Source organism: Chiroxiphia lanceolata, chromosome 1 (assembly GCF_009829145.1).
Source record: "Chiroxiphia lanceolata isolate bChiLan1 chromosome 1, bChiLan1.pri, whole genome shotgun sequence".
Classification (NCBI taxonomy): Eukaryota; Metazoa; Chordata; class Aves; order Passeriformes; family Pipridae; genus Chiroxiphia; species Chiroxiphia lanceolata.
The window spans coordinates 120,807,706-120,822,108 of record NC_045637.1 but is presented as its reverse complement, the minus strand read 5'-3'; the positions used below and the strand labels follow the sequence as shown (position 1 = coordinate 120,822,108).

The 14,403-nt window shown below is 40.7% G+C and overlaps 1 protein-coding gene and 1 long non-coding RNA gene across 10 annotated transcripts in view; one reads left to right on the top strand and one right to left on the bottom strand.

Moving 5' to 3' along the window:
* Positions 1-14,403, top strand: part of CREB5 (cAMP responsive element binding protein 5) — a 255,401-nt gene that overhangs the window by 145,647 nt on the left and 95,351 nt on the right. The window contains exon 1 of one of the 9 annotated variants that reach the window (XM_032704257.1): positions 6,660-6,705. The exons of the other annotated variants lie outside the window; for them this stretch is intronic. Within the exon in view, the coding sequence (XP_032560148.1) occupies positions 6,695-6,705 (11 nt within the window). The 5' untranslated portion in view covers positions 6,660-6,694. Of the gene's footprint in view, positions 1-6,659; positions 6,706-14,403 lie in introns of those variants that run through there. 9 annotated transcript variants of the gene reach the window in all.
* Positions 8,441-10,490, bottom strand: LOC116794987. The gene is made up of 3 exons (XR_004359938.1): positions 10,363-10,490; positions 9,498-9,638; positions 8,441-8,832 (listed from the first exon to the last, which is right to left on the bottom strand). It is a non-coding gene; the product is annotated as an uncharacterized LOC116794987 (long non-coding RNA).

Here is a 14,403-nt window from a genome sequence, read left to right as displayed (position 1 = left end):
GATGCTTTCCTTCCAGAGTCCTGAAAGGATTTGTCTGAGTGTCTGTGAGAGATCTGTTTGGTTTTAGTATGTTTAGAGTTAATAAATAGCCATACTTTTCCTGAAGAAAAGCATTGAAAGACTAAACAGTATGTAAATCCTAAAAACATAAGTGAGTACAGATGGACCTCACTTGATTTCAGAAAAGATCTATCAGATAATGGATCTGTGGCTGGAGAAGTCACTATAAAGGAAACTGAAAGGGGATTTCCTGTTTAACTCGTATTACAAAAGAAAAAAAAAACAAAAATACAATAGTTATTCCCTTTTAAAATGTTTAAAATATCTACTCATGTAATAGCTTTATGTTACCAATAACAGAGTTTTAATTCTTATGGCTGACTTGTTATATTGGAAACTTTACACTACAATATGTTTCAGTTGGAGTCACTGCAAATAGGGAATTGCAGGCTGGCCCTTAGTTGTGGCTGCATCTCAGTCTCTGTGTTGCAGACTTCTTTGGTTTTTAAGAAACATTAAAAAATTCTAATTTGTACTGAGAGGGACTGGGGTTTAGGTGTCAAGATGCTGGATGTAAATTAAATTCAGATTTTTGGATAAAGCCAAGTTAAAAATGGTATCACTCAGATCATGAATTCTCATCATCCTGATAGTGATTGAACGGTGTAAACCCTGTGTCTGAGGATAAGCTAGGATCAACAGAATTACTTGGCTCCTTGTATTTCATGGAACTCCAAAATTTAAGTCAGTTTGTCCAGCAAGAGTCCAGAAAACATTTCCTAATGGCCAGTTATAGCTGTTCATTTTCATAGAGGAAATACTGTACTATCAGCTGGTTTACTAACAAAAGAGGGTGTATCTTTAAAAAAAGCTATCTTGTGTATGTATTTATCAGATAGCACTGTAAATCTGTCCTGTAATGATGGTGGTCTGAGTTCCAGCACCCTCATTTCCCAGTTGGAACTGAGTTCCAGATATTTGCTTATTTAAAAAAAAAAGTTTCATTAGAATATTAATTACTGTTGTCATGCTGAAAAATAAAGAGCTAACAAATAAAGGGCTAACAAAAATGCATGGATGTGACAGTTTAGAGGAAGGATGAAATTTGGTTTAGAGCTAAAATTTATTTTAGAGCTGTACTCAGTACTAACCATACTGTACTTCACAGCATTTATTTAATTACAGCATATGAGATTTGTATTTTAATCCAGATTTTGCAATTTTAGCTCACTTTTCTGTCTGTTAGAAGCACAATGGAGAAAGAGCATCAAAACCAGACCCTTTTTGCTGTTATAAGATTTGAGATCAGCTATACGTAATAAAGTTTTCACTGTGTCCAAGATAAAGCCTGTAGGGTTTTGCACTAACGATTAAGATATCTGAGATCTGGGGTCAAAATACTTAGTGTAGACGGATGGCAAAGCTTCTTCAAGCAATTCTAAAAATAGCAGTGTCTTCACATTTTAACCAGCACATTCTAATTATACATTAGACTAATTAGAATCCCAGTGGGGGAAGGGAACCTCCTGTTCATTATGCATGAACGTTAAAGATTACATGATGGTTTTTACCTAATTGCAGCTGTTTACTTCTGTCCTTAGTCAACATCTCCCCTTTGCACTTTTGTGCTGTTTGCTGGCTGGTTGTGATCTCCCATGTCAGGGATGACTGCACCACATGACTTTTTATGGCTGGTCTGCAAGATGCTTTGGAATATTTTGGGGTTAAAGGTTATACCAAATTATAAAGCATTATTTATTATTCTGCATAAATTGATACATTATTTGTCTTAGGTATTCGTGGCTTACATCTGTAATAAAATAGGTGGCTAGTCTGACTGGATGATTCAGTGACATATAATTGGATACAAAGCTCTTCACTTCCAGGTCATCTGCTTGCCACTGGTCCACGGTTATTTGATGAGTATATAGTAAGTAGGCAATTCTATTTCCTAGTAGTTGAGTCTCCCCAGCACAAAAAACCATGATCCCAACATGCTTAGAACTGTTATTTGGGCAGTGTTTCTTATCTTGAGATCATTCTTGAAGATTTGGGTTAAGATTTACTGCCAAAATGTTTGGGGGAAATCTACTGGCCCTCATGCCCATTGCACATTTCTGGGTCCAGAAATGTTGGACTCAAATTTTGGCAGTTCTTCTTCCTTAAATATTTTCAGTAGGGTGTTTCTAATGTAGCAGCATGTTTGAGCATGTATGTGAGAGCAGATCTTTGTTCCAGAATTCATTTAGACTTCATCCAATCCAGTGTCTTATGTTCAAGAAATCTGAGGCAGTTCTCATAAAGGATGTTTCTAGATACTTTATTTCATTACCGTTTGGAGAGCTCATAGGAAAAGCAGCTATATCTCTGATACAATTCAATGCTGAGCACTTTGATCTGAGTCTCCTTTAACAAAGAATGTCTTTTGCTGAAGTGAGTTGGGAACATATGCCCCAGTATCTTATGAGCGACTTAAGAATCCACTCTTAACCCTGCCTTCCTTTAGGTCAGCTGAAATTTTGGACCTTTACATTCTTATGTCCTTGCTAGTGACATCTAGCCTTCTCAGACAGTCTCCCTGTGCACGCACTTGTGCAGACAGTCCCTCTGTCCACTACGAAAACACAGGACACCCAAGTTGAGCTGAATGCTGAATACCACCACATGGGTTTGCAGTGGTCTGTAACTGAAAAGGTTCACTGGAAGCAATTTGCAAAGAAATCCTTAGGAAACCACCTGGATGGTTATTTTAAATTAAAAAAGGAAGAGATGCCACTTAAAAAAAATAATTTTTAATACTAGGTTTAAGGTTCCATACATGTGATAGTCATTAAAGCTTATTTAATCCTGAAATTATCTGGCCTCTTTAATTCCACAGGGACTGTAAGGCTCTTGGGTTAGAAATGAAAAATAATGTCAGAATGAAAATGAGACTTTCCTGAGTGCAGGACCATTATTGCAGAATAGTTTCTTAATCAAGCCTCTTTAAGAGCCAAGTAGTGGAGAAAAAAATAATCAGGCTGTACTGCTTTCATCCACAGGTCTTTGCTGATGCTTTGGCCACTGATTGAAATAGGCAAGAGTCAGTCCCAAAGGCTGTATATGACAAACTCATCTAAAATGCTTGTAGGATCGGTGATTTGTCCATCCACAATCTCAACTGTAGTGTTACAATACGCATTTGAGATAATTTCAGTGCACTCTGACGTTTGGGCTCTCAAAATTCAGAGCTTTCTGATCGTTGAGACTGGAAACTTTCAGCAGACGCTGTGATTTTTGTCAAGTTTCTGTTACACCAAACATCTGTGGTGTGCCCCACCACCCTTTCCCTAAGGATGAAACATTCTGCAGGGAGGGTGTTGCAAGAATTCCTGAACTAGACAGCTAAGCTGGAGTCATAACTGTGCTGGCCAGGGCCCTAGTTTGAAGAAGGCTCCCATTAGAATTAAAACATCCCATAACTCTCATCACAACAGCTCTATTCTTGAGCATGGCTGAACACAGAAATTTAAGGCTGGGGTTGGAGTGGGGGGAGAATGAAAAGACAGACAAGTAAACAGATAAAGAGGGAGCTCTTGCATGCAAGTGGAATTTCCTCTGAGCACAGGACATTCTTTATCATTAACTGGTCTGTCACAGGAAGGAAAATGGGAAAACTGTGTTTCCTGTTAGGGGGAAGAAAAAAATCAATCAATAGGCCTTGGAAATACCTGCCTGGAAAGAACTTTTTGTTTTCCCACCAGCAAGCACAAATAAGTTTTTAACTCCTTTGGTTCATGAGCTCTGTTTTAAAGCAGTTTCCTTCTTGAAATAGGACTTCAGTCTAAACACGTAATTTGGAAATGATCAGCAGTTCAGACTGCTTCGACCTTTCTTGTTCACTTCAGAAAATGCTCTTACTCCTGGAAATATCTTCTGTAAGATGAACACTTTTGAAAGCAGCTTAATTCTTCTGAGTTTGTGTCCATGAAGATAATAATAATAAAAAGGGCCATTTACCATACACACACAGTCTCTCCTGTGCTATTTTGGTTAAAACACCTGGAGATGGGTAATGGATCTATTACTGCTTCTGGTGAACAAAATTTTTTTTTGGAAAGAACACAGTTGCCAGGCAAATGGTTGAAGCCTCAGGAGAACAAGGAACTACACTGCAGCTCCTGTGTCATCTCTTTGTTTGCATTTTGCTCTGAATATCTGCAGTGGTGGAAGTTAGGGTTTTCAGAAGAGTGAGAAAACTGCAGGAATGGCTGCAGGAATGGATGTATTTGCATAAACGGCCCCACGGTAACTTGGGTTCCTCAGGGCAATCCTTTTTCCTTTTGGTGGCAGCTTCCTTCCTTCCTTCCAAAGCTGGGCCTGAGAATTTAAAGTTGTGCCTCAGTTGTAGCCCAATTCCCCTGTTCTGAGCCCGGGATCTGTCCTGGGCCCATGACAACATTATAGTCAGTGGCATAACTGGATGAGCAGAAGCAATGTAATCCAGCAGTGTAAATGTAAGAAGACAAAATAAAAAGAAGGAAGAAGGGAGGATGACTTAGATGTGCACAGAAAAAGGGCTAGAAGTCTCATTTTTTTAAATGGAGAGGGAGAAGTGGGCTGATCTTAAAATGAAACTATCAGCAAGGCTGGAATTAAAAGAGGGCTTTAGGAATGATCTAACTTTTATTTTATTACATGTCAGAAGACAAAAAATCAATAGCTGGTAATTCAGACATAAATGAGTTATACAGGCCATTGACACAATGGACCAAACTTTATAACAACCACATCTGATGCTGTCAAGCCACAGGCTTCAGTGGCGCCAGTAATAATTATGGCTGATCACCTCTAATTCAGAGCTCCCTTGCTTGATAAAGGTGTCACTCTGAGTGGCTGCAGCATCAATATCAATTGAGGATGTCATCCAGCAGGTCAGGCTCCCACAGAGAACTGTGGGTTTTTTTAATTGAATAGGATAAACTCTTGGTTTACTCCTCCTTTTATTCTGTCTGTAAAAATAAATATAACTTAAATAAAAAATCACTTGAATTCATGACTACTTGAATACAAGACTAAACCATGACAGAAGCTAATGGTGTTGTTCCATAGAAATATAAAGATAATTTATAACCATAAGAGTATGCTCAGAGGAGACTTTGATACTTTACGATAGTCTCTGTTGCATTGCTGCTGTGATCAATTAATGAACCCACCCCCAAAAACCCTAGTGTGGTAAAATGGTGCTAGGCAATAGAAATTGCTTTTCCATAAACTCACATCATCATAAAGAAGAAAACATATTGACTTTGCTGTTTTCCTACTGTTTTCTGAATTTTGGTGGCATAAGCGCATCCACTGAGTGTTGGAAAACTGAGTTTCACTCTGAGGCATGGGGTGAAGTGTCTTTGTGAAATAGTTCTTGATCTATAAAGAAAGGATTAATTTTTAAACACCTGTCTGGTGTTATAGGTGCCAAAAATACTTACATCTGCAGATTGATGTTGAAACTATTAGTCTTGGAATTGCTCAGGGATGCTATGTGTACTTAGACATTTTCATTTATTATTATTACTACTGCTACTACTTAGGCTTTGCATTCTTTTGTGAACCAGCTGCTTGGTACTGTGTTGACTACAATTAATTTGAGTGATGAACAGGAAAAAAGCCCTCTATGGGGGAGGACACGAGAGCTTTTTCAGCCATGGTCACTAGCGTTTAACATCAGGAGGACTCAACCACAATACGATGCAGCAGAGTGCTTCACACTACAATACCTTTTGCTTGCACACGTGAAAGGTTATAGTAAGTTCCATTTAGAAACATTCTCTATCCTTAAAAAAAAAATCACTAGTATCAGACTTGGGAGAGAAACACCAGAAAGGCAATAGCAGCAGCACAGCAGTGAATTAATCATAACCTTGTAGTGCTGTACAGTTTGGGGCTTTTCTGATACTTTATAAGTCATGGAGAAAGAAGGTGCTTTGCACCTGTGTGTTGGCATACAGAAGAATACAAAGCAAGAAACAGCCCTGTCGTTTTCCTTCAAAAACATGGGGCTCAATTCCAGCCATGCGCTGCTGAGGCAGAGAAATCCCAATCTAGGGCACAACCTGCAAAGCACTTCCTTCTCCCCAGACCCACACACACGCGCTGTGTCCGCTTCTCCATTGCCCTCCTCATCTCCTGCTCCATCTCCTCCTTTTCCAATGGCCGGACCTTCCTGAAGCGCAGACCATGCGGGTGTTCGGGAGCGACTCAGTATCTTCTGATGCTCCCCAGTCAATCATGTCATCCCCGTTCCTGGTCCCTGGGTTTTCCTGCGCTCCGATAGGCAGCTGCGCAGGCCCTTCAGAGGCAGCACTGTTTCTTTCTCTGTTTACCCGTTTCCAATGGCAATTGCACCACCGAGTCTCAGTACGTCTGGAACTTGGCCTGGGGCTGTTTTGGTTACATTGAAGTTTTTGCTTCAGCGCTGCCAGATTTAAATGGTGACTTCACCAGCACTGAGCTAAAAAGGAGAAAAGGGGAGGAGGGAGGTAGTGCAGCGAGCGGGAGCGAGGGAGAGGGCCAGGGCATTACATCATCGCTTGGACGGGAATCAAATGGGAAGGATATGACTCACTCGGGCTAGTTAAGCTTTGGCTCAAGTTCTACATACACTCATTCCAGGGCTCTCATGTTCTGCACCTCAGCAGGGAATTCAGGCTCAGTGATGTCCATGAGGTTTGTTTTTAATTTTCTTTTCCTTTTCTGATTTCTATATAGTTTCCCCCCCTCCTTGCCTTCCTCCTCCTCTCCTCCTCCCTTCCCAAGTCCCCCTTTCCCACTCTTTTCCACTTCTACAGAGTTTGTTTTCTGGTGCGTGTTACCTCAGCTCTTAGGAGCAGAAGCTGTTTTTGTTGACCAAACCAAACCCAAACAAGGAGTACAGTAAACTTGAGAGAAGTTTTGGTAGTTTGTTGTGGTTTGGTTCCCTACCGCCTCCCCCCATCACTGTGTTGCTCCTAATCGGAGGAGACAGGGAGAGAGTTAAAATGCAGGAACCAATCGCTTGGATGGTGATGTAATGCTGGAACTGCAGGGTTGTTAAGTAATGTGAGAGGAAGGGGGTCAGGGTTGCAAAGCATTTACCTGCTGTCAAGGGGCTTTAAGTTTATTATCAATTGCAGTGACTGTAACTGGCTTCAGACTGCACTCTCTAATTATTCACAGACTCCCCTTTTTTTTATCTTTTATTATTAAAAGTAAAACTATATTATGGTATTTTAAAAAAAATGGTATTATCACAGCTGCAAATTATTTTCCACCAGGGTTTTTTGATATTTTTTAAATGGCTTGAAACTGGATGTTTCTTTCACAAAAAGCCTGGAGAGAGCAAAAAGAAAAGAGAAAGGCAAAAAGGGGTGGTTCTTCGAGCGTGGCTGGCGAATTTGAAACTGTATGAAGAAAGCAGTTCAGCCTCTGCCTAGCAGAGCGAGTAAAAGCTCCTACTGTTGGAAATCTGCTGTAGAAAATAAAGCATTTAAGGGAGGCACTTAGCAGAGCTCATCCTAATGAGCTTCGGCTTCCTTTGGTTAACCCTGTGCTTGTGGCTGGTTTGGTGGGTGGCTGTCCTGCTGTTGCTGAGACCGCGGAGGTCCTGACTTTGCACAGCAGATCCCTTGCTGTCATGGTTCTGCTCTCTGGAATGACCTGGGAATTGGGGGACCTGCCTGCATGGGTTTCCTTTGCAGGACAGAGCACTGTCTGTAAGTCTGTCTATGTCCCTACAGACCTTTCCATCTTTCTTCCACATAACAGTCTCTAGGTCTGGCAGGATGAGAGAAAAGGTACCTCTTTCCTGAGTTCACTGTGAGTACATTACCCTTGGGATGGGCCACAGAGCTTAATGCTGACTAAGCCCCTGCTTGGGCATTGCTTGTGTTTAGATGTGGTATGAATGAGAAATATCAGGTGTGTGTTGATGTCCTGAGGATACCCGTTCTGCTCGGAGGAGCCCTGCATCAGATTTCTGTGTCAAGAGCTGCCTTAAGATATGGCTCTTGGAAGTACCCCTTTGAAAGGGAATTTCTGTCTCAGATGGAAGCACTGTATTAGTGTCCACTGGATCAGCAGCAGACCACAGATTTGCTTGGCTAACTAAAGATAGCCCTAAACATGCTCTTAAGGGTTTGGTGAATTTTTTTTTTTTTAATAACCTGTACTGGGGACTGACTGAGCAAAATAATAAACAGCACTGTTCTGTGGTGGTGGCAAAACCTCTGCATCTCTTTCTGAACAAGACAAGAGCCCCAGCCAGCTCCTGCCTTCCCTTCGCTCCAGTAGCCCCCTGCAAAGCCGTCTTATGTCGAGCTGTTATGTCCCTCCACTTTATTCACAGCTTTTCCCTAAGTGCCCTTATTTCCAAGCTCCTCAGTCAACTGCTAGAGCACAAATAATTGCTCACGTGCCAAACTTTTATCATATGAGAGCCTAACGTAAGGCCGCACCCGACTCTGGCCCACGTTGCAGTGCAGATACACCATATGGATTGGATTGCGCAGTGCTCTGTTGAGGATGTGTGGGTTGTGGAGGGAGCTGGGCTGCTGCGGGAGTTCCCGTAGGATTTCTGACTCATACTTTCTCCTAGAAATGTTGGGAAGTGCAGCTCCATGGACCATCAGAATAAAGCGTAGTAGATTCTTCCCTGCTTTCCAACCCGCTTCAGGTGCTGGGGTGGACTTGTCTTCACTCTTTCCCTTCCTACCTTTTCTGGCTGGAGACTGTGCAGGAAAAGTCCATCAGTGCTGTCATAGGATAGTGTCTAGCCACACTTGCAAGGTTCTGGGCAGAGGATAACAGATTGTCACACTGCAACTTTGCCTATGCAGAAATGCATCCTTGCTGTTTCTTTTATAAAAACACTTGTAAAAGATGCTTTTTGGTACGGCCTGAAAGTCTTTGGGTATTGGATTGCATTCCATGGGGGATCAGAGTATCACTTGTCTGGTACTTGCTTTTAACATTTCACCTGTCTGGAAGGGCAGCAAGGGAAAATGTCATGGTGCTCTAGTCAGTGTGGACTGACTGATGACCCTGCCTTGTACTCACAGCTTTCACAGATTATGCACCCTGTTGATTCACTCTCAGTGAAGCTGGGTAGAGGGTGTAAAGATGTAAATCCTTCTTGCCTTTCCAAAGTGCACTGCAACTCTAAGTTACAATTTACTGCCGCTACTTCACGAATTTCAACACAGCACCACAGGAAACACAGAAAACAGGCTTCTTTCAAAAAGTTGCAGTTGTGAATTCCATAGGCGTACACAAAGGTGTGTGTATGTATGTATGTATGTATGTATGTTGTTTGTTGAAGCAATGAAACATATAATTCAGGAAGTATAAGTGTCCAGATGAGAGCCAAACAGCTCTGGTTATGCTTGACAGGTGCTTTTGAAATGCACATTCATCTCAGACAACAAAAAAAAAGAAAGTAGCTACCCATTTTGGATTCTTCTGCTACTAGCTGCTCAGCTTACCTGGGAGTCAGTGTGCAGGTCTGCCAGTAGACTTGAAGCTCATGGTAGAGGTCAGCAGCTCTGACAGTCAAGTTCTACATGCTTAGAGCCGGGTCTTCTGGCAAGAGGATTTTCTTATTGAAGGATGATATCTTTAGGGACCTAATTTTTAAACAGCAGCCAAAAGAAATGTTAACAGCACTATGAAAATGAACATCAGAAGATATATTCAGAAGCACATGTAACCTGTCAAACAAACCAGAGGCCAAACACAGCAGAGCTGGGGAGTGATGTTTGCACTGGAGTGCCGACTGTGCATGATCAGCCTGTGAAGAATGGCAATCTGCTCCGAGCAGAGCCTGACTGGACGAGTCCCAGTAAATTTTCCCCACCAAGATCCTAAGTAAGATTTCCGCCTGCATCACTGAATGTGTGCATTGGCACAATATCCGCTCTATAAGCTGTGTGATTTTAAGCCATAATTTGGTGCTCTTTAGCTGGTCTCTGCATGCACGAAAGAACTGGCTCTGTACTTGCGGTATGAAACAAGAGGTAAAAATCAGATAGCTTGTTTTTACTTCACTGAATGTGATCCCTCTGCCTCTGTATTCCTCAGTTTTCCTAGCTCTACAGTGAGACTATTTCCCTTAAACATTTCTGGAAGACTCGGTTGATATTTGTGAAGGCCAGTGAAGTTTTCAGGCTGGTGTCATGAGTGCTGGGGTCAGAGCAGGTCAGGTGTTGGACAGAAGTGGTGGCAGGGCTGGCCTCATGTCACGTTTTGGACACATGAGGCAGGAAGACCAAGTTGTTTGCTACATTTGGGTGAGGGTGCTGGGGCAAAAGCAGACCTCTTGCGCCCTTCCCCATCTCTCTCTACTCTCACCTTCCACCCTCTTTTGTTCGTCCTGCACATGCCTGGGCCGTGTTCAGCCCAAACTGTTGAGATCAGCTTTGCTGAAAATTACACTTCAGATCAAAATACGAGTTAGGTTACTCCAGTGTAAAGTGAATGCTGGGTCTTTCTCTGCAGCTACAGATAGACCAGATAGGAAGGTAATTACATCTCATTCCTATCTGACTCTCTTATTTGCCATAATCTCTTTTAATCCCTTTGATAATCATCATAATAATGTTAATCTTAATGAACTCATTTGGTATTAATGCGGATATGATTTGTAAGTTCAGAGCAGGCTTGCCATTCTTGTTTAGTGTTCATTAATATCCACTTAACTGTGTTTATGCTCTCTTTCTCCTGCAAATGGACTTCCATATCTTTGTCTTCCACCTAGATGATGTCACAATTCCCATAGTGGAACCCTCTTTCCACACTCAGGTTTGTATTTCCTTTCTCTTCTTCTTCCTACTTACAAGATATCAGAGCAACGAGCAGTTGGAAACACTGCGTCCATCTGCTAATGGCTTTCTGTACCCCATCACTTAGTCATTTCTTCCACTTTCAACATCAAAATTGAAGGAACCCTTATCCTCTTATTTCTTATTCGTGTGGCATTCCTTCTTAGATTGCTTCAGAGATATTACCTTACTGTAGCCCTCTTTTTATTCTCTCAGAGGGTGAACAAGTAAGAGACACAACCCCTAATCTTGGCAAAGAGAAAAGTTATTCGTTGTTTACTACCATACTCTCCCCGAGCACACTGTTTATGGGTGGGGTACCTTGCCCAAACATTTTCCAATATCACCAGCCAATTTTCATGAGTGAGCACTACTTTTGGATGTTAAGGATGACCCAAAGCTTGTTGCAGTGAATGGAGTGCTGCCTTGATGGGCTCTGGATAAAATCCGTGGAACTATGCTCTTTTCAATCCTTTGAGCACCCACATATTTTTCAACATCTCTAGCTTTGGAATGTGCCCTCTTGAAAAACTACTTGTTCAGTCACAGTGATCCCAGAGACTGATGAACCTTGGATCTCTATTAATGTGTGATTTCCTCCCTACGTGGGTGCTTGTGTTTGTTTTTAAACGTGGCATGGAATTTCTGTGTTGTAGTGCTTGCCATCCTCCCTCTCCACTTCCTCCAAACACATTTTTAAAGCCTTGGTTGTCAAATAGCATGAATTATTTTTCAGTTCTCGTGACACACATTTTGCTTTTTAGGTCTTTTGAATCCTGACAGAGCCAGGAAAGTATCATTTACTTAACAGAACACTGTTTATTCCATCCTCACTTCCATTCTTTATTTTATGTCCTGATGTTTCCTTGTAGCATCAGCTTCCAGTGTTAAAATGAATAACTCTATTGAAAACATATAAGTTTTAATTTACTGAAAGATTTCTGCACATTATAATAAAACTAGCTATTGTCTTGGTAAAAACTACTAGCTGGGAGTGAGAATTATAGTCTCTCAGATCAGCACAAGCTGTATTTCTGTGGTACTCTTTATTTTAACATAATATCTTTCATTCAAGAGCACTGCAGGATATTTTGCAAATTGCAACCATTAGTCAAACATATTAAAGCTCTTTATTAGTGTGAATACAAGAGGCATTCATGTAAATAACTAGATGGAGAGTTTTACTGCAGATATCTACAACTCTTGTGCTGTTCCATGACCGTAAAAAATACGGACAATGTGCTTCAGTTGGGCACTATTTTCTGCAGATCAATAAATCTGTGCCCATTAGCAGGAACAAAACAATAATTGTAATAATAAAAGTTCATTACATTTTTAAAAAATGTCAAGTAGTTATCACAAGCCCTGTCAAAAATAATATCAGTAGAATGTTTTACCACACTGGAAAAGCCCATCAGCACCAATAATCTTATGTCAGATTTAACATGAGCTAGTTTTTCCCAAACAGAGTCCTACAAACTAGAATAGAAAAAATGTACTGGACCAAATTCTCCCTTGACCTCAGTTTAAGGCCATGCAGTATCATGAAAAGTCAGAAAAGTTCCAGTATTGTGTTCTTTGTTATCGTTTGGTTTCCAGGTCAAAATGAACTTTTCTTTCACTGCAGCTAAGGATATGAGCTGTATTTCTCTTGTACCATCAGAGGACTGCAGGAATTCTTATTGCCCTGAATACTTTTTAGTTTTCTGGTATACTTAGGATAAACGAGTTTCTTTTGCAAATTCATGTAGGAATAAGATTGGCTGAAAAATTAAGGTTCAGTTTACAGATTGCCTGAACCACCAGATTCCTTGCTATTGGAATCCAGTATTGACAAGTATCTTCTGTGGCCATTCGTGTGAAAGAAGAATGTGTTGCACAAAGTGCAGATTATTACAGAAATCTCTGTATATGTGGATCTGTATCTGCGTGTGTGGGGTGTGTGTCTGTTGCCATATTTGAGACTGCAAGCAAAATTAACTTCTCTTATTCCTAAGCAATCATATTGGAAAGAATTTATCCAAGTTGATGACTTAAGGCGGTGATATCGGTGTATAAATTTGAATGACGATTTCTTTCTTTTTGAAATTAACACTCTATTAGCACCCCTCTATTAGCTATACCTCACATTTCAGGTTTTTCCTTCAGAATGAGAAAAGTGAATTTGGGGCAAAAATTCAAATAACAGCTGCAGGGGGACATAGCTGTGCATCACTAAATGTTTAGTTTGGCTTTTTACTTGCTCATCTTGTGCAGTATGGAACTTTTTCCATTCAGAGCAAAACCTGATGCAGCTATTGCAATTCAGTAGATATTCTAATATGTTGAATGAACGAGCAATATATAGCAGATTCCCCTTTAGTAATGAATTTAGCCAGGTTTTTTTTTTCATTTAGTTTTAAACTATTTTGACAAGACTTCATAGTGCTCTATAAAAGAACTGCAGTACATACTTCAGGAAAAGTATAAAACCTTACCAGCAACCTTTATAAAAAATGCAAAAATAAATAAATACTATAGGAAAAAAAAAGTTAGTTGGAAAAGCATGGATTTATAAAGATCTACTTAGAAATGTGAAATGTGGCTGATTGGAAAGTTTCCAACAAGATCGAATAATTGTTAAAATTTGGGGGTTTGATAACAATTTTTTCAAGGGAGATTAGGAATTGTTTTAAGAGAAAATGCTTCTCTTTCAAATCGGTAATTGTTTTTGCTGAGAAATACTTTTTCTGTTATTCAAAAAAGGTCTTGAAAAAGAATAAGTTTCTCACTTGGTGCACACTGAAAGATGATTAACCTTTGTACATTTTATTTTCTGTTTGATGTCCAGTGTCTCTTCTAAATTGTTCTGTTACTTCTGATTTGTTTCTCTGGGAAAATGCCCACAAAGTGTGAAAAGTAGCAAATGATGAAACAGGCAACAATACTCTGGCAACTGCATATGTTACATTCCAGAGTTTTAAAATTTGGTCTCACCTGCTCTCATCTGGGACAAGTTCTTGACTGATAGCATGTCCAGCTGCAACTTTAACACCTCCTTTCCCATCCTCCCTTCCTCCCCAGTATATAGTTCTTTATCTTAGGGGACTTATTTTAAAGATGCAATGCTCCAATAAGAGGACTTAAAGGAGCACAGATCTGATGGAGCTGGATGTAGGAAGGGTATGAGTCTGTTGCTTCTCCGTGTAGCACTGAGCGCCGAATTTCGACAGCACATCTGCATTGGCATGTATCTCTTGTGCAGAGTAATTATCAAGTAGGACAAACATTAGATATAATAAGTAACTGGTTGGCTCAGGGTCAGATATTTGGGATTGCCCAAACAATCCCCAGAGGACTTAGAAAGATCTGTGTTATGAGAATACGAAATTTCTGCACCCAATCAAAATCTTGGGCAGTTTTGGGTGAAATCTATTCGGACTGTTGAATATCTCCAAGCAAACGAGCACCCCAAAACTGCACACTGTTCCGCACTGAGCCTGCAGTGGCTTATGACACTGCAGCAGAGGAAGATGGGTGAGTTGCGCAGAGGACAGATGCCATTAGGGACATCTTCCCTAGGCTGAAGGTA